Source organism: Ictidomys tridecemlineatus, unplaced genomic scaffold (genome assembly GCF_052094955.1).
Source record: "Ictidomys tridecemlineatus isolate mIctTri1 unplaced genomic scaffold, mIctTri1.hap1 Scaffold_46, whole genome shotgun sequence".
In the NCBI taxonomy this organism is placed as follows: Eukaryota; Metazoa; Chordata; class Mammalia; order Rodentia; family Sciuridae; genus Ictidomys; species Ictidomys tridecemlineatus.
Window position 1 is genome coordinate 1,867,989 of NW_027522984.1, and position 19,142 is coordinate 1,887,130.

At 42.8% G+C, this 19,142-nt stretch overlaps 1 protein-coding gene across 1 annotated transcript in view; it reads right to left on the minus strand.

The window, feature by feature from the left end:
* The window catches only part of LOC144373672 (catenin delta-2-like), a 31,028-nt gene extending 14,482 nt beyond the window's left edge, over positions 1–16,546 (minus strand). Inside the window, exon 1 of the mRNA XM_078036702.1 lies at positions 16,192–16,546. Coding sequence (XP_077892828.1) covers positions 16,192–16,353 — 162 coding nt within the window. The 5' untranslated portion in view covers positions 16,354–16,546. The remainder of the gene's footprint in view (positions 1–16,191) is intronic.
* Positions 16,547–19,142: the final 2,596 nt, after the last annotated feature.

Sequence of the window (19,142 nt, forward strand, 5' to 3'; positions counted from 1 at the left end):
CCTGATAAACTTAACAGGGTAGCTCTCCAGGCCTTGGTTTACTATTTCCACATAGTTGTAGATAAACACTGAGAAATAAATCAGGAAAAGATAAGTGAACAGTGGGTCTAGGATGCCTCTTCCCTCAATCCCCTTCCTCCTCTGACTTTGGCACAGGAGAAAGAATGCTTTTGAAAAGGGAAGCAGGTGGTGATGATAAGTCAGGCATGTTAAAGACAGACCCTTAGCAAACACAATGATGATGTTTGCTAGCAAGGAAGTCCTTATCTACATATGGAAATGCTTTATTGGAAATGGTCCCAATATCCACGACAACCTATGGAACATACCACCAAAGTTAGCTGTCTATCCAGATATGAAACGGAAGCTATTTAATAACCAAAAGAACCATCTATTGCCACAATAATCAAATTACTTCTAATCTTGCAGCTTAAAACAACACAAATTCATCAGATTACGTTATGGTTTAGATGTGAGGTGTCCCCCAAAAACTCATGTGTGAGACAATGCAAGAAAGTTCAGAGGAGAAATGATTGGGTTATGAGAACCTTAACACAATCAGTGCATTCATTCCCTATGGGATTGACTGAGTGGTAACTGAAGGCAGGCAGGGTATGGCGGGAGTAGGTGGGCACTGGGAGCGTGCCTTTGGGGGTATATGTTTTGTACCCAGCAAGTGGAGTCTCTCTCTCTGCTTCCTGATAGTCATGTGAGCTGCTTCCCTCCACTATACTCTTCCACCATGATGTTTTGCCTCACCTAGAGCCCCAAGGAACAGAGCTGGCTATCAATGGACTGAGACTTCTGAAACTGTGAGCCCCAAAATAAACTCTTCCTTCTCTACAATTGTTGTGGTTGTGATTTTAGTCACAGTAGCAAAGAGCTGACTAAAAGAAGCCCATCATAAGTCTGTCTCCAGGGCTAAGGTCAAGGTATCAATAGGACAGATACTTTCCTACCTCTAGGGGATAATGCATTTCCTTGAGTATTCAACATATTGAGAAAATTCAGTTCTTGGAGGTCATAGGACTGAAATCCCCAATTCTTTTCTGGGTGTCAGCTGAGGACTTTCCAAATTTCTATGGGCTGCCTATATTCCTTGGCTTGTGTCTGGCTTCCTCCACCTTCAAAGCCACCCATGGTATGCCCAAGCTTTAATTCTTAAGATTTCTCTGACTCCAACCAGAGGAAGTTCTCTGCTTCTGGGGTCTCATGCACATGCTTAGATTGGGCTCATGCCGAATTTTTGTGACAGTATCCCATCTCAAGGTCCCTTATTCTTACTTACATCTTCAAAATTGCTTTTGTCAGGCAAGGCAACATATTTGCAGGTTGCTGAGATTCGGTGGGGTGGTTCCCCTCTGACACAGGCTCCACTGTACCAGTGGTGGAATGCCCTCCATTCTTCAAGGTCACATGTTTAACCCAGTCAGTGAAGTCCTGACACAGAAGGAGAACCCGGGAGGATCAATGGCAGTGCAAGCCTCTCACTGCCTCTTTGCACCTTGGGACTACCTGCATCCTGATGTTATTAGTGAGGCTTGAGAACGTGAAGGTTGGCGTGAGTCTCACAATATTCTAAACCTTTATTCTAATAATTGTTTGCAAACAACACACTGAAGTTGTTTTCATTCATTATATGGGCTAATAAATTAAAGTTCAAGCTTGCTTGTGAATCTACAAATGATTCCCAAGAACTAAGTATGGAGGGACATCTGTGTCTATGTTTGCCAGCACTTCAAAGTTCCTACTATGATGACACACTCATCTGGAGAAGGAAAGGAGGAGAGCCCATTCATTCCCAGCTACAGAAGAATTACTGATGCTCCTTGGGGTAAACAATGGGAAATCGAGATGGAAATAAAGACCCTGTCCAAAATTCATGCAGTGTATAGGATAATCTGCCTTTACCTAGTGTTGGGAGAGTATCTATATAGTTAAATTGATGCATATTGGATTTACCAAAAACAAACAAACAAAAACTCCAAAACAAAACGCCCCAAACCACAAACACATACATTTTCTGGAATGTACACATAAACAGTTAACTGATTTACATCTGGGTTAAGAAAGTAAGGGAAGGAAGGCAGGCTTATTTGATTCCTTTCATATTGTTTGGTTGCTTTAAAAGCACATACATGCAAGACAATTATTTTTTTCATTTTGTGAAGTGTTGGTGGATATAATAGTAGAAAATGTCAGAGTAATTAACAATAATTGCATGTTAGTATGATTAACTGTACCTCATTCCTGAGTGGTCAGAGTTCCCTCTTGAGAGTTTCTGGTGAATAAAAGGGCTAAAGCTAGAAGGTAGGGGCTCTAATTTTTGGAAGTCAACTTCCAGGCCCAGTCAGATTCTAACAAAGGACTAAGTCAGTCTCCTCCAGAAAGCGTGAACACTCAATGTGACAGGCCACACACCACGCCTCCTGGTAGGCCTTAAAGGGACATGCTTTTTGTTCTTATTTGAAATAATTATGTTTTGCAGTAAGCTTCGTTTGCTCCCACTGTCTGACCCAAATCTGTGCACAAAAGAGAGGTACAAGAGCATTAAATTCCAACCTGGTGACAACACTCATTTGGCAGAATCCTTGTTTATATAAATTAGCCTGCAATTAGCAATTACATTGCAGGTCTCAATTAAGGTCAGGCTAAATGCAGCCACAGGAAGAACAATGCTCTGGACATGAAAGTCCAGATAGGACTATTATGAAGAATTATGGAGGATGATTAATCAGCTTGCCTGTTCCTGGATATGGCCATTCTCACATAAAAATCTTTGTGCAAACATAGCTACTTTCTGGTAACAAGTTACCTTAAGAGAAAAGTAATTAGCTGTAGGGATTTTTTAACTCCCATCAGTGCATCCATAGCACATCTTCCTTGCTGGTTTAGAGCCTGTTAATGGGGAATAATGATGTGTCTGTACCTCTATGGAACAATAATGCAGGATGTGGGGTTAATCTGAACTTCTGGCACATCTTTCCTTTCACTTAGCAGACTGAAAAACTGAAAAATGAATTTATGACACAGAGAAACACATTGTCCTGACAGCCCAGTGTTGAGGGCTGTCAACTCGTTTGCACACATTATTACTAAATGTTGCTTCTTTGCTTAAAGCTTTCCCAGGCAAGAATAGGCAGACTGGGCATGCAACCCAGGCAGGGCTGTCCTCCCTTTGGCTCTTCTAATGCAGGAAAACTTTTAAATTGGTATTTCCAGAGATTCCAGTCAGTTCAGAACAAGAACTCTAGATAAGAATGGAGGAATAAGGATCCCTACGTTCAGGAGCTTCCTGTTTCCAGAATGAGCAGCTTTGTATGAGATGGTGATGAGTTCATCAAATAAACACATCCTGGGCTCATCATGCCAGGCAGGAACCCAGTGTAGGAGCCCCAGCTCACCCCAAGGCACCTCTGCTTCCTGTGAAATCCCCATCCTCCATCAGCAGTCATGTTCTAAGACCCCACATCTTTCTTCTCCTCCTCACAGGTGCAAAGGCTGATTGAGAGAAACACAGAACCCGAGGGACGTAGGGAACCAGACTTGCTGATCAGCCTTTGCCCTGCAGGGATCCATCAAAGGCCCACTGTAAATCCTGAGGACAGCACTAAGCCCACATGAGGAAGTCATTAACCCTGAAAGGAGGCCCATGAAGACAGAAGACTGGAGACTTTCTACTCTTTTATTCCAAATATTCTGCACCAACTAAGGAACAATGAAAGTTTAATGCAAAATATTCTTTGTTAATTAAGGGTCTACCAGACTCAAGAAAAAGACCATGAAGGGGCAAAGAATGATCCTGTTTCTAGAATGAGCAGCTTTGTGGAAAAAATTAGGGTTATATATTGTTATCCTTTAGGACAAGATGCTGAAGTGGGAATAGAATAATAAAAATAAATAAACAACTCATGGGCACCAGGAAACGAGCTGGGAAAGCTAGAAAACCCAGCCTTGTGCACATGCTCGGGCTGGAGACAAAGTCAAAAGTACCCATGACTAAATACAGTGCAGCTATACAATAACGTAGATCCGAATTTCTTATTGAGCTGCCTCTTAGATCAAGAAAAAAGGATGTTAGCAAGGCTTTACCTGCAGCTCACTCTGAAATTATGATAATGGCCACAACAGGGATCTTTAGGGTATTGATTTGTGATATTTTCAGTGGGAAATGCAGCTATGCTTCACAGAAAGCATTCATTCTGTACACAGCTGCTGGAGTTACTTGCAGAAATGACACTTATATCATGTCATGCTACCTGTGTAAGGACGTAGAATAACTTCTGGCTGTTAGATAAATCCAAGCCACCTTGAGAAGCTGGCTTGAATTCCAGAAAATAAGAGCAGGGCAGCTCTTCAGTGAGAGCAAAACATGCAGAAGTTAGATATAGTGTGGGGAGACCTTTATTGAATGGTCAGTCAAGTGGTTGGATGGAACCTTCTCCAGCTGAGGTGAACATATCTGGGCTTGAAGAACTCAGTCCTGCTCACACATACTGCTTTGTCTTGTATCTGAGCCATGGAAGGTAATGGCCTGTGTACAGAAACACAGGTCACTGTCTGGGTTGTTTGTTCCCATGTGGGGGCACTATTTTGGGACAGGCCGTGTCTCTTCTCTGAGTTATTTATTCATTTTTCTACCTGTGCTGTGTCCACAGGTGACTACTTTGTTTTATAGGTGTCTCTCCATTTCTTCCTGGGGTGATGTGTTCCTTCCCTGGGGATGCCAGTATGAAGCATCACAAAATCCATGGCTGAAAGCAACAGAAATGTATTCCCTTAGAGTTCTGGAGTCTAGAACTCCAGAATCAAGATGTTGGTGGGGTCATCTTGCCTCTGAAGGCCCTTTGGGAGGATCCCATCCCTTTTCCTAGTTTATGGAAGCCTTCAGCAATCCCTGACCTCCTTGGCTTTCCACTCCATCCCACAAGCCTCTGCTTCTCTCTTCACTTCTCCCTTCCTCCTGTTCACCTCGCTGTGTGGTTCTTCTCTTCTTACAAGGACAAGTACAACCTGATATTAACTATGTCTCCAAAGGCCCTATTTCCAAATAAGGTCACAAGCTGAGATTAGGGGTGGACATGAATTTTGGTGGGACATTTTCAGCTCACCACGCAGACCTCAGCTGACATGAACTTGTCCAGAGGCAGAACCTATCTGACCTCACTCATCAGTGTTCAGACGGGGTGGTAAATATGTGTTTTCAGTTGAAGATGATGGTGCCCGCCAAAGGTTAACAGATATATCTGATTACACTGTGTGCAACAAGATAGTCATGGGTACAAAACTAAATCCATTTCAAGATCTGCACAGCCTGACAGGCTATCTGAAGTCCTTTCACCAGAAGAGTTCTTAATCATAAAATGAAGAAAAGATCAGCAATATCCTTCATATGCATGTCTTCATTTTTTTTAACTATTTGATACATTTATTTTGAACCATATTTTTATTTTTATTTTGGCAGGGTGGGTACCAGAGACAGTCAAACACTGAGACACATCTCCAGGACTAATTTGTATTTTATTTAGAGACAGGGTCTCATTGAGCTGCTTAGTGCCTCACTGTTACTGAGGCTGGCTTTGAACTTGCAAATCCCTTTTCAGATAATTTCAATGAGGAAAATTAGGAACAGTTCTCCCAAAAGTTCAGGTTGCACACTGGTTGGTGACCCTGTCTACATAGGTAATAACTGGTCACTATAACTAATACCACTTCAGACAGTTCATGTGGAAGAATACAACCTGGCCTCCTGGGAAGATGACTCTGGTGTTTTGGCTTTGCTTTTTATTCTCCTGTCTTCAGCTTTTCCATAAAACAGGATGGAAGGAGGCAGATTTTCCAAAGTATTTCTCAAAAATCCTCCCAGAAGCATTCTTCCTCATCATTTCCTGCTTTGTCTGCAAGTCTCCTCACTGTTCTGGTAAGAAGTATAAGGCAGTACTAGGCTTTCACTGCAGAAGAGGACAAAACAGCAGAAAGGGGAGTGGGGCACGTGGGTACAGTCTTCCTGTATAGAATCATTTTAACTATCCATTGTCAGATTCTCACATGTGTTATTTTCACTTGTATTTGTTTTAGTCCTCAAAGAGATTATGAATGGACTCTTCCCCCACCCCAGAGCCTATTGAATGCTTTAAGTGTAGTATGAACTTGGCAAGATTGTGTTGAGTTAAATAGATTTGAATGTTTTGAAGGAATCTTTTCCTATAATTTAAAAAATTACCTTTCAAAATTGAGGCAGCTGCCCATTTTCCTACCACAAAAATGAAACACGTCAGTCACCAAAAGCAAAATGCATTTTGATATTTGCCTGTGTGTCATCTTTTGAGGGTTAGCTTCAGGAGGTTGGTAGGTCTGTGCTCCAAGGGAAAGGCTGGGAGTGCTGAATTTTCCATGGTGGAGTGTGGTGGTCATATCCAAAACTATGTGGAGACTGACTCTGAGGCAACAGAAATTACTGAGCCAACCTTTTTCTTACCAGGCATTACCTACCCCAGGTTTGCCCAGAACAAGGGGAAATGGCCATTTAGGGAGTAACCTCTTTACCAACATGGACTATGACTCTCCAGTAATCTTCCCACCCCTGAGACAAAAGTAGTTAAGATGCTCAATCACCAAGCTGCCTCACTTCTTGACCCTGTCCTGACTCACATCTTGGAGTCATTGAATAGAAGACAGAATCTTCTAAGGGTCACTTCTCCATGTTTCTTTCTGAAATGCTTCTGTGTGGCTGTTGAGCCACCAGAAATCTAGGTAAACTTACTCTCACCACAGGTGACAGCCTGGTGAGCTTCAATTGGTGGACATTAGCATCATGATCTTGTTTCTAATGTTATTTGCCTCAGGTCCCAATATCTACTTTAAAATTCAGAACTTTTTTCAGCATCACAGATTACTCTGAACAGGTCTCTACATCCAGCTGACATTTTGCAAGAGAGATGGAAGAAAGAGAAAGGAAGGTGTGTACAATATTCTAAATATGAATTAGCAAAATCCAGATGTGAGGACCTCCATGGGTCCCAGGGCCTGTCACTATAACAAAGAGACCAAGGAAAAGACACACAGGGTGGGGAACCTGCAAACCAAGAACTGCACAAAGACATACCAAGTGGTGCATGGGGTGTCTGTCTTAGCCCTTGAGCTTGTGTGCCCTGGGGCTGGTTATTTCTGGAGGGAGGAGGGACTAGGGCTAGGATGCAGCCATGTGGGATGCTGACAAGGTGCCGTTCTCGACTTGGTTCTAGGGTGTTCCACATAATTTTTCACTAAGTTACACCTTTTTCTCTGTGGTCCCCTCCCCTGCTTTGTACTTGCATTGCCTTCCATTACTGTGACAAATATATGAGGTAATCAGCTTAGAAAGACAAAGATATATTCTGGCTGACTTTTGCAGGCTTCACTCCATGGTTGGTTGCCCTGTTGTTCTTGGACCTGGGGTGAAACCACATATCACCCTGGCAGTGCATGGTGGCAAGTGACTCACTTAATGGTGGCTGGGAAGCAGAGAGTGGGAAATTAAGAGACCGGGGTTCCTCAGTCCCCTGAAAGGAGGTCCTTAACAGGAAGCTCCCCACTAGCCTCCCCCTTAAAGATCCCACTTCCTCCCAATAGCACCTGTGGCTGTGATCAAAGCTTTCTCACCTGGGCCTGTAGGGATCATTCCAGATTCAAACTTTAGTAGTGGCAGTGCTTCATTTAAAAAGGAAAATATTGGAAGTATACCCTCCACTGGTCTTTTCCTACAGATAGAAATCTAGAGGTGGAGAAGCCAGGAGCCCACTGGGGTCATCCCAGCCATCAGGAGAGGCCACAGCTTGACCAGGGAGGCCAGAGCAATGGAGGCATGGAGTGGAGGCCAGGTTCTGGATGCACTGGAAGTAAGAACCAGCACAGCTGCTGACTACTGAATGGAGCATAAAGAAAGAGATGGCACCGGGGTGGAGCTCAGGGGCACAGTACTTGCCTGGCATGTGTGAGGCCCTGGATTCTATCCCATGCAGAACAAGAGAATTTTTTTGAAGAAATAAATAGGAGACACAAGGTCAGGCCTCTGTTTCTCCTTCCTTTGTTGCACAACTAGACAATACAAAACTCTTTCAGCCTAGAATGTTATTGGTCACCACTGGGGAAAAACAGCAAAATGCAGGGAGATGTCAGAGAAATCTGCTTTGCAGCAATAACAGTCCCAGTTCCCCTGGCCTTCATTCTTGTCCCTGACAGGGGACTCTAACTTTGTTTCTGTTATCCCATTAGCTGAGGATGCCTGGCCAGTGCCCAGCAGGCAGCATTTACTTGGTCCAGGGAAACTGTCAGTCTAGACCCCAGAAGAGTCCTGGTTCCCCTGTGTCCCCAGACCACACACTGGGAAGGTGCTCTTGGAAGGAAGGCTGTCTGCAGCTTCAGTTGTTACAGGGTGGGGACTGGGGAGTCTGTAGCCACCTGCCCTGGGATTGAGGGAACTGATCCCAGTGACAAATGCAGATGCCTCCTCCCCCAACTCACATGGTTAGTTGATTGGTGAGACCAGAAATCTGCTGCTTTGGGAAAAGAGGGAAAGCGAAATCGTTTCTGTTTTAAGAAACTGCTGATTCCCAGTTATCTTATTTGTTAAGAAAAGGGGATTTACTTTTCCATGTACTTCTGCATTTAAATCTACATTCAGAGCCAAGGAAAAGAGTAGCTCAGATAGGGATCTACACCTTGCCTTGACCTTTATCCCAAAAGACTTGCCCCTGAAGTAGAAAATCTCCTGTCTTCAGCAGCAGTTGTCTTGGTTTTCCCAGCTCCAAGTAACATAATGTATGCACTCAATTAAAGTTAATTTTGCATGAGTCAATGAAGACTAATCCAATAATATTTCTGAAGCATCCTTAGTATCAATATGTAGCCTGTGCTTCATGATGCTTTCCTTACACAATCTCTCTTACTTGCAGGTCACCTGGCAGAATTCCTTATCTTTATTCACCAGATCCACATTTTAGAGTTGTAGTTAGTTTTTGCATTCACTCACACAACCATTTATAGTGTAACCACTATTTATTTGCCAACCACTGTTTCATAGCAGCTTATGATACATCAATAAACAAAAAAAATAGTCACCTGCCTTGTGGGTGCCATTCTGATGAAGAAGAGAAGCAGAAAAAAAATAATAAATACAATAAATAATCCAGTAATTCAGAAAAAGTAGATCTATGGGGCTTCAGAGTATCACAAGGGATCTGATACAGGGAGAGGGACTGACTGTGTCATCCTAACATCTTATCATAGGAACACAATTTCCATAACCTGTCTTATATGTCTGCTGAAGAGCAACCTTGACTTTAATTTCATTTAACAGTGTGCCAATATATTAGATGAGAATACCAAAAGCCTAGAGAAAACACAGAAGTATTACTGAGCCTATGGAAAATGAAATAAAAATGAGAGTGCCTAGGATTCTCAGAAGTTATTTATTCATAAATAACGTTTTAATCATGTTTTGTTTACAAAACTTCAGAGAATATGGAAAATATTTTAAATTTGTCGCTAACTGATATATAAAATGTAAAAATTCTATGTATTTAGAGAGGACCTTGTGATGATTTGATACACCAAATAAGGTACAATGTTTATATCAGGTTAAAGACACCTACCTCCTTAAACATTTCCCCTTTTTATATGGTGAAAACATCTGGGCTCTTTTCTTCCACCTTGTTGAAATATACCATATCTAAATGTTATCAATACTCACCACTTTACTGTGCAATAGCATTCCACAAAATGTTTGCTATTGGTTTTCATTTATTTATTTATTTGTCAATGAGCCTTAATTTTATTTATTAAATATTTAAATGTGGTTCTGAGATTTGAACCCAGTATTTAAAGGAGCTAGGCAAGTGCTCTGCCACAGAGCTAGAATTGCAGCCATGTTTGCTACTGTTCAGCTTTACTTAATTCTTCAGCACCAGGGACTGAACCCCGGGGCCTTTTGCACTGGGCAAGGGCTTCACCATAGAGCTACACTCACAACCCAGCAGAAAGCATTTCTGGAAGGAGTGAGAGGATGGACTGAATCCTCTCCTGAAAGGAACAAAATTGGGCTACTTCAATTATTTTTTTCTACTTGGTCTCATGGCTTTTCAATTACAAAAGCCATGCATACTCTTTGTAAAAAAAACAAAGATCCACACTGCATAGAGGTTTATCAATTAAGTCTAAATTCCTCAGAGAACTGAGAAGAGTTCTCTTATTTTGACTTTCCTAAAATATAAGTATGTTAATATATACCTATATTTGTTTCAAAAATATGGAAATGCGTATCTCCTTAACAGATATTCAATTCAGCACAATGGCCTATGGTCAGAGAAATGAAGGAGGTTCTCATTCTTTATTTTTTGTTTGTATGTTGACATTGAGGACTTTACATGTGTATACTTAAAGTCTGATTAAAATGAGAGATATGCAGTGATATTTTATAAACTAACCAGTGCACACTATGATAGTTAACACCCAGTAAGCTGAATAGTAAGTACTAGTTTTACCCTCCAAACTCATGAAAGAGTAGAGTTTGAAACCTAGTTTGAATATCCAACTAATTACCTGGGGATTGCCATTAGGAAAAATTCAGACTTCCTTCCTCCATCAATATGTCAAGAAGAAAGCACTTTTTCCTGATTCTACCCACCAGGGCATTGGTCTAATGCATCTTCCATGGCATCTCACACAATGGTCCAACCCAACCCCAGCCAGGCTCTCCACCATCCCCAAGTCTTCACCTGTGGTGTCCTCATGCAGGCCAATGTCAAAAGCCAGCTTATCAGAGACCACCAGATGCAGAGGCAGCACAGATACTAAGAACACAGAATCAGAAGTGATTGCTCAATATTTACAGTCATGGTGGAGTCCTGTTCTGACAACTGATTTGATATGTCTCTCTCTCTCTGCTGCTTAGCGGTTTTCTAAAAATCTGGATCCCTCTGAACAAAGCCCAGGTCTTTATTGGCTGAGGCAGAACAGCCCTAGCACAGCATTCATTAGGAGCAATATTTAAAGGAAATGTGTAATTTTTCCCTCATAAAAGACTAAGGAAATGTGCTGTGTCACAACAAGACAAATAACTGAATATGTGTTTCTACATCTCTCACTTCATGTGATATATTCATGATCCCCAGCTAGAACACAGTGTGATTGACAGTGAGAACTGGATCCCAAGCAGAAATTTAAAAACTATTCAATTTTATGTTCTACTTCTGTTTTTCCCTTCATTTTTTTAACTCTCCGAAATCCATCCAGAATTACTTGGTTTTAGTGTGCAGGATGTTGTTTTACTAAAATGAAGTTTGATTGTGCATGTGTTTCCTTAGGAGGAATTGGTTTCTCTCCAGACTATCATTGCCTCCAACCCCTAGGTTTTCCTAACCATATGGTCATGAAGTTTTGGGTCATTTTTCAGACCAACTCTCAGCACCTTGCTAAGTGCCATAAGGAAGAGGACACAAAATGAATGTGGTATGAGCTTGCAGTACACCATCATCTGCAAAAAGCACACTCACAGTCAGTAATAACAGGACCATGTGAAGAGGACTCAGAGAGTGTTCTGGGGATTAGGAAAGGCCAGGCCCCTCTCCAGGAGCTCTGAACAATTAAGGCAAAGTCTAGAACATTCCCATCATGGAACAGGGCCTTCCAGCTAAATGGCAGCCAGTGAGTATGTGAAGGCAGGAGATGAACTGATTGGGGGGAAGTCAGCACCATAGGGATATGTCATCTATGTGAGCTGGAGACTCAGAATTTGCCACTGACTATGAAGCACTGGCTCTCATGGTTATAGGAGAGGCTTCAAGGGTCTCCAAACCTGTACTGAGTAAGCACAGAACTGTGTGTCTGACCTGGAGACAGGCAACCCACAGGGATCCCTGAAGTTCACAGGTTTCAGATATAAACTGTGTTAAATGTCTGTTTTTCTCACGTGGGGGCAGGCCCCAAATTCCTTAATAAGACACCTAAAGCAAAAGAATAAAAAAATGTGATGAATTCAACCTAAAAAGTTTTTTTATCAGCAAGAGAAATAATATGTGAGGAGAATAGGGAGCCTACATCCTGGAAACAAATTTTTACCCCTCACATTGGATAGAGCTCTAATCTCTAGAGTATAGGAAGAACTCAAACATTTAAACAACAACAAAAAATAAATTAACCAATCAACAAATGGGACAAGGACCTGAAAAGATACTTCTGAGAAGAGGATATACAATCAATTAACAAATACATGAAAAATGCTCACCATCTCTAGCAAATAGAGAAATGCAAATCAAAACTACTCTAAGATACCATCTCATTTCAATAAGAATAACAGCCATTATGAAGTCAAGCAACAATAAGTGCTGGGGAGGATGTGGGAAAAAAGGTACACTCATGCATTGCTGGTGGAACTGCAAATTGGTGCAGCCAATTTGGAAAGCAGTATGGAGATTCCTTGGAAAGCTGGGAATGGAAACACCATTTGACCAAGCTATTCCCCTTAAAAGACCCAAAAAGAGAATACTACAGGGACACAGCCACAATGTTTATAGCAGCACAATTCACAGTAGCTAGACTGTGGAACCAAACTAGATGCCCTTCAATAGATGAATGGATAAAAAAATGTGGCATTTATACACAATGGAATATTACTCAGCACTAAAAATAACAATATCATGGCATTTACAGGGAAATAGTTGGCATTAGAGCAGATTATGCTAAGTGAAGTTAGCCAATCCCTAAAAAACAAATGCCGAATGTCTTCTCTGATATAAGGGATGTGACTCAAAATGGGATAGGGAGGAAGAGCATTGAGAAGAAGGTTACCACTAAATAGGAAAGAGAGGTGGAAGGGAAAAAGAGGGAGAAGGGGAATTGCACGGAAGATAGAAGGAGACCCTCATCATTATACAGAATACATGTATGATGTTGCGAGGAGAAAAAAAAATGGAAGTATATCACATTAGATGGGGTAGAGAGATTTCAGGGGAGGGGAGAAGGGGGGATAGGAAGAGCAGCAGAATAAAATAGACATTATTGCTGTATGTACATATAGGTGAGTGTATGATCAATGTGAGTCTGCAACCTGTACAATCAGAAAAATGAGAAATTATACCCCATTTGATTCAAATGTACGAATTGTCAAGAGAATTGTACTGTCATGTGTAACTAATAAAACAATGTCTGTTTTTATTACAGAAAAAGTAACAACTTTATATTGCTCTGAATTCCCAGACAAAAACAAGGTGGTGCCTGATGAAATCGTCTGTGAATTTCCTCAACAATATTACAGTCCTCAGCACTGCAGTTATTAACAGACATACTGTCTTCTAAGTTTCACAGTAACATTGAGGTAGATATAGATGCTATGATTATCCTACAAACTTCATTGAGTGCCATGGCAAGGACTTGGCCTATTCACTCTGTACTCCACACCTAGTGTAGTGCCTAGCACACAGACGTTGATCAAGCAAAGTGGTTAAAGGACCCAAAGAAATTTTCAGACACAATTAAGTTTATAAAAACCAGAAAAGTATCCCAGGTTGTGTGGTGGCAAAAGTGTGCCTGAATCTAGAAGTCAGCACCACCATGCAGAGTAGACTCAACTCTTAAGACACCATTAACACCGAAATGCAACAAGTAACCTCAGCTTAGCCACCACCCAGTGTGCAGGAGATAGTAGCTGGCTCAACAGACACCAGTGACCAGATAGCTGTCAGGTCCATAGTGAACTGGGATTCTTTTTCAGTTTTAACTAATTTGTGCTTGGGGATAAATTTTAATGGAATTCATATTAAAATCCCAAAGACAATTCTTCACAGAACTAGAAAAAGCAACCATGAAATTCATGTGAAAATAAGAGATTCAGAATAGCCAAAGCAATACTTAGCAAGAAGAGTGAAGTAAGACACACCATAATAGTATAGCTTAAACTGTACTACAGAGCCACGGTAACAAAAAACAGCATTGCATTGGCACCAAAACACCAGAGACCAATGAACAGTACAGAACAGAAGACACAGAGACAAACTCACAAAATACCGTTATATCATACTAGACAAAGGCACTAAAAACATACATTAAATTTAAAGAGTCTATTCAACAAGTGGTGCAGGGAAAATTGTAAAGCCACATAAAACAAAAAAGAAAGTAAAGCCCTCTCTCTCACTCTTGACAAAACTCAATTGAAAATGAATCAAAATTTAGGCACTAGAACAGACTACCTGTGCCTAATAGAAGAAAAAGTAGGCCCACATCTTGACTATGACAGCCTAAGACCTGACTTCCTTAAGGAGACTCCTACATTCCAAGAAGTAAATTCAATAATTAATAAACAGGATAGATTCAAACTAAAAAGTATATTCTCAGCAAAGGACACAATCAATAATGTGAAAAGAGAGCCTACAGAATGGGAGAAAATCTTCCCCACATGCACCTCAGAGCATTAATCCCTAGGATATATGCAGAACTCACAAAACTTAACACCAAAAAAACAAATAACCAAATCAATAAACGGGCTAAGGAACTGAACAGACACTTCACAGAAGAAGCAACAAATACATGAAAAAAAATGTTCAACGTTTAGCCATCAGAGGAAAGCAAATCAAAACTACTCAAAGATTTCATCTCACCCCAGTCACAAACATGATTATCCAGAATGCAATCATCAAGTAACAATAAATGTTGGCGACAATGTGGGTGCATGCACACATTGCTTCTGGGACTGCAAATTGGTGCAACTATTATGGAAAGTAGCATGGAGGTACCTCAGAAAACATGGAATGGAACTAATATCTGACACAGCTATCCCTTTCCTCATTTTATACACAAACGACTTAAAATCAACATATTACAATGACACAGCCACCTTAAGTTTACAGCAGCTCAACTCATAACAGCTAAACTATGGAACTAACTTTGGTGCCTTTCAACAGATAAATGAATAAAGAAAATGTGGTGTGTATGAGTATAGATATACATTATGTGTGTGTTTCTGTGTGTGTGTATATATATACACACAAGAAAAACCCAATTTTACACATATATATGATCGAATACAACTCAGCCTTAAAGAATGAAATTATGACATTTGCTGGTAAATGCATGCAGCTTATCATGCTAAATGATAAGCCCATCCCAAAAAACAAAAGGTTGAAAGTTTTCCCTGATATGCTTATGCTAATCAGTGTATGAGAAGGTGGGGGAGTAGGAAAGTATACAGTTGCTTTAGATTGCATAGAGGAGTGAAGAGAGGGGAAGGAGTATATTGGGTAGAATGGATAGTAGAATGAATCATCATTCAAAGTACATATACAAATACATGACTAGTATGATGCTACATCCCGTACAACCAGAAACATGAGAAATCATACTATATTTATGTATGATATGTCAAAGTGGAACACCTTTTTTAAAAAGTTGATTAAAGAAAACATATGGATTTGCAAAAAAATACATGACTATAGTATCTGCCCATAAATTGATTCACCTGGAGACAATCATGCTAATGAAGATAAACCAGTTTACAAAAAACAATGGACAAAGGTTTTTTTCTGATATGTGGAAGCTAACTCACAACAGGAGCAGTGATAGGAACAGAAGTACAGTAGATTAGACGATGGGGAATGGAGGGAAAGGAAAGGACATAAGCAAAGGAAAGACAGTGAATCCCACCTCCATGAACATCCTAAGAATGCAACTCTAAAAAGGTAAAGTATAATTATACAAATAGGGACTATATCAAAATGAGTTTTTTGTGGCTCAGTGGTAGAGCACTTGCCTAGTATGTGTGAGGAACCGGGTTTAATTCTCAGTACTGCATATAAACAAAATAAAATAAACAGTCCATTAACAACTTAAAAAAAATTTTTAAAACGGATTTTATAATTTAAACAACCAATAAGTGAAAATTAATAAAATGAAACATTTCCTCGGTTCCTTTAAACATTTTAATAACACTCAAATCAACATCAAATGAATGGAAAGAAAAAAGGGCTTTTAAGAGTGGGTATACTCTCTCCCACTTTTCTGCCAAATGATGACTCAACTATTGGGACAGACTTTTTCTGGCTTCTTACCTCCAGAACTGTGGGAAATAATTTTTTATTCTTTATAAATCTCATAATTTTTACTATTAGAAATTAAAATTAACAAATTTCAATATTAGACTAATTTTCTAAAATATAACAATACCTTTGAAACCGGAGTTCGAAGACGAAGCTCCATGGCTTCTGCTGGCAGGTAGGCGCTGCCCGCGAGGGGCAGGGAGGCCTCGGCAGCAGAGAGGAGTCCTAGCTCTTCATGGCGGGCCATTCCACGCAGGGCTGCAGCAGACCCCAGCAGATCCTCAACCATTTCTTCTTTCGGCAGCCTCTACGAAGTCGAGGAACCATCTCCGGGAAACAAAGCAGGCTGGAACTTCCTCGGGACTCCGGCGAGGCGAGGCTCCGGCTAGGCGAGGCAAAGCGAGACTCCGGTGAGGCGAAGCGAGGCTCCAGCGAGGCCCCGGCGAGGCGAGGCCCTGGCGAAGCAAGGCTCTGGTGAGGCTCTGGCTCCGGCCCCGGCTCCGGCGAGCCCCGGCCCCGGCCCCGGCGGGCCCCGGCCCCGGCCAAGCGAGGCCCAGGCCAAGCGAGGCTCCGGCGAAGCGAGGCTCCGGCGAAGCGAGGCTCCGGCGAAGCGAGGCTCAGGCTCCGGCGAGACGAGGCGAGGCTCCGGCGAGGCTCCGGCGAGGCTCCGGCGAGGCTCCGGCGAGGCTCCGGCGAGACGAGGCGAGGCTCCGGCGAGACGAGGCGAGGCTCCGGCGAGACGAGGCGAGGCTCCGGCGAGACTCGAGGGCAGCAACCTGGAAGGCCTCACAGCTTCTCTTCCCAGAACAACCTCCAAGGGGTTTATATAGCACTTGGTCCAATGCTATTGGTCCAAACTTATGCTAATTAGGACTTGAAGGAAGTACCAATGCTATTGGTCCAAACTTATGCTAATTAGGACTTGAAAAAAGTACCAATGCTATTGGTCCAAAGTTATGCTAATTGGGTTGGACACATACTAATGCCATTGGTCAGTCTCTTTTTAATATTCATAGTAGATTCATTCATAGAATCAGCCCCAAATTCCCACGCTGACAATGAATGAATGGCCTGGGAAGCGATCAATGGCAAAGCCGCAAAGTGCTTGCCTCTCATTCCCAAAGCCATGGGTTTGATCCCTGTTCCAAAAAGAAAAACGAAAAAAAATTACAGATAAATCTACATCAGCAAAAAGGAAATAAACAAACTATCAATACATAAATCTTATTCAAAAACATACCTGCTCTGAATTCTGCAGATCTCTGTCAAGTGTCACTTACCCTTTACCTCTTCAAAGCAATTTTTCCCAAAACTTGAGAGTCATGGACCATGTCTTAGTTATGTCTCTTTCGCACCTATGCCAGAGGAGACGTGGATGTGTGGGATGTAACCCTGCTGAGGATCAAGGTCTGATTTGGGGCCAGCTTGGGAAGCATTACTGGTGATATCAAATAATAGTTATTTATTAAAATTCAAATTCATGCATGAAAAAAGTGATATAGAACAAAAAGATGGTATGATTAAAGGTCAACAAGAAGCAAATAGGGCTGAGGTTGTGACTCAGTGATAGAACCTTTGTCTCCCACGTGTGAGGCACTGGGTTTGACTCTCAGTACCTTCTATGAACAAATGAATAAAATAAAGGTCCAGAGATACCCACCGGAGCTCAGGCCCTTCCCAGATGCACTGGAGCTGCAGTGGGATGCTCAGGCCCAGCCCAGAATGCTTCTACTCACCTGCAGACACCAACCAGAGCTCATGTACAGTCCAGATCTGCCCCCGCTGACCTGGGCAGGAGGCCAGACACAGGGTAGGCCAGTGTCCATCCCTCAACTGGGAGACCTGCACCGAGCTCAAGTCTGGCCCAGGACCACGTCCCTACACTGGCAGACACCTGTTGGAACTCAGGCTCTGCCCAGATCAGCCTCACAAACCTGCATGGAGCCCAGGAAAGGGTAGGTCCAGGTCCATCCTAACACTGGCTGACCCTCCCCAGAGCTGAGCCTTGGGCCATGACTGCCTCTGCCCACCAGCAGACCACTGCAGGAGCTCTGATCCAGTCCAGAGTCATCGTGAGGACCTGTGCAGGAGACGGGGCCCAGGGTAGCCCTAGTCCATCCACTCATCTTGAGACTGGCACCAAAGTTCAGGTTCTGCTCAGGACTGCCTCCACCCTCCAGCAGCTACCTCCAGAGCTCAGGTTTGGACCAGGACAGACTGCCCACCAACAAACCCTCACTGGTGGCCAATCCTGGCCCATTTCAGCCTCGACGACCTGAGTGGTAGCTGAAGCCCAGAATAGGCCCTGGTCCATCCCACCACCAGCAGACACCTGCTGTATCTCAGGCACCCACCAGATTAGCCTTGTAGATGGGCACAGAAGCCCAGGAATAGGGTAGCCCTGGGAGCATATGTCCAACGCCACACCACCACCAGAGCTCAGACTCGGCTTGGGACTGACTCTGCCACAGGCAGAACCCTGCCAGAGCATATACAAGTCCCAGATCAGCCTCCCCTTGCACAGGAGCCCAGGCAAGGGGAGGCCCTGTTGCAACCCACCACCTGCAGAACCCCACCAGAGCTCCAGCTCTGCCCAGATCCAACTCAAAGATCTGGCAGGACAAAACCCGAGTCCAGGGTTGCCCTGTCCTTCCAGTCATCAAGAGGCTTGCAGTGGAATTCAGGCTCTGCCCAGGACCTACTCTACCCACTGACAGACAGCTGCAGAACTTCAGCCCCAACCAAGATCAGCCTCACTGACAGGCACGGGAGCCTAGTCCAAGGTAGACCTGGTACCAGCTGAAATAAGCAGGCCCCAAGAAGAGCTCAGGCCAGACACGGGACCACCTCTGATCAACAAGTGGAGCTCAAATTCGGCCAAGATTGGCCCCGCTGACCTGCTTGAAGGCAGAGGCAAAGATAGGCCCAATGTCATCTCGCCACATGCAAAACCCCACCAGACCTCCAGCTCTACCCAAATCCAACTCCATGATATGGCAGGAGATGAAGTCCTAGCCCAGGGTAGCCCAAGGCAATCCAGTAACCATGAGACTAGCAGTCTCTGCCCAAAGGCCTACC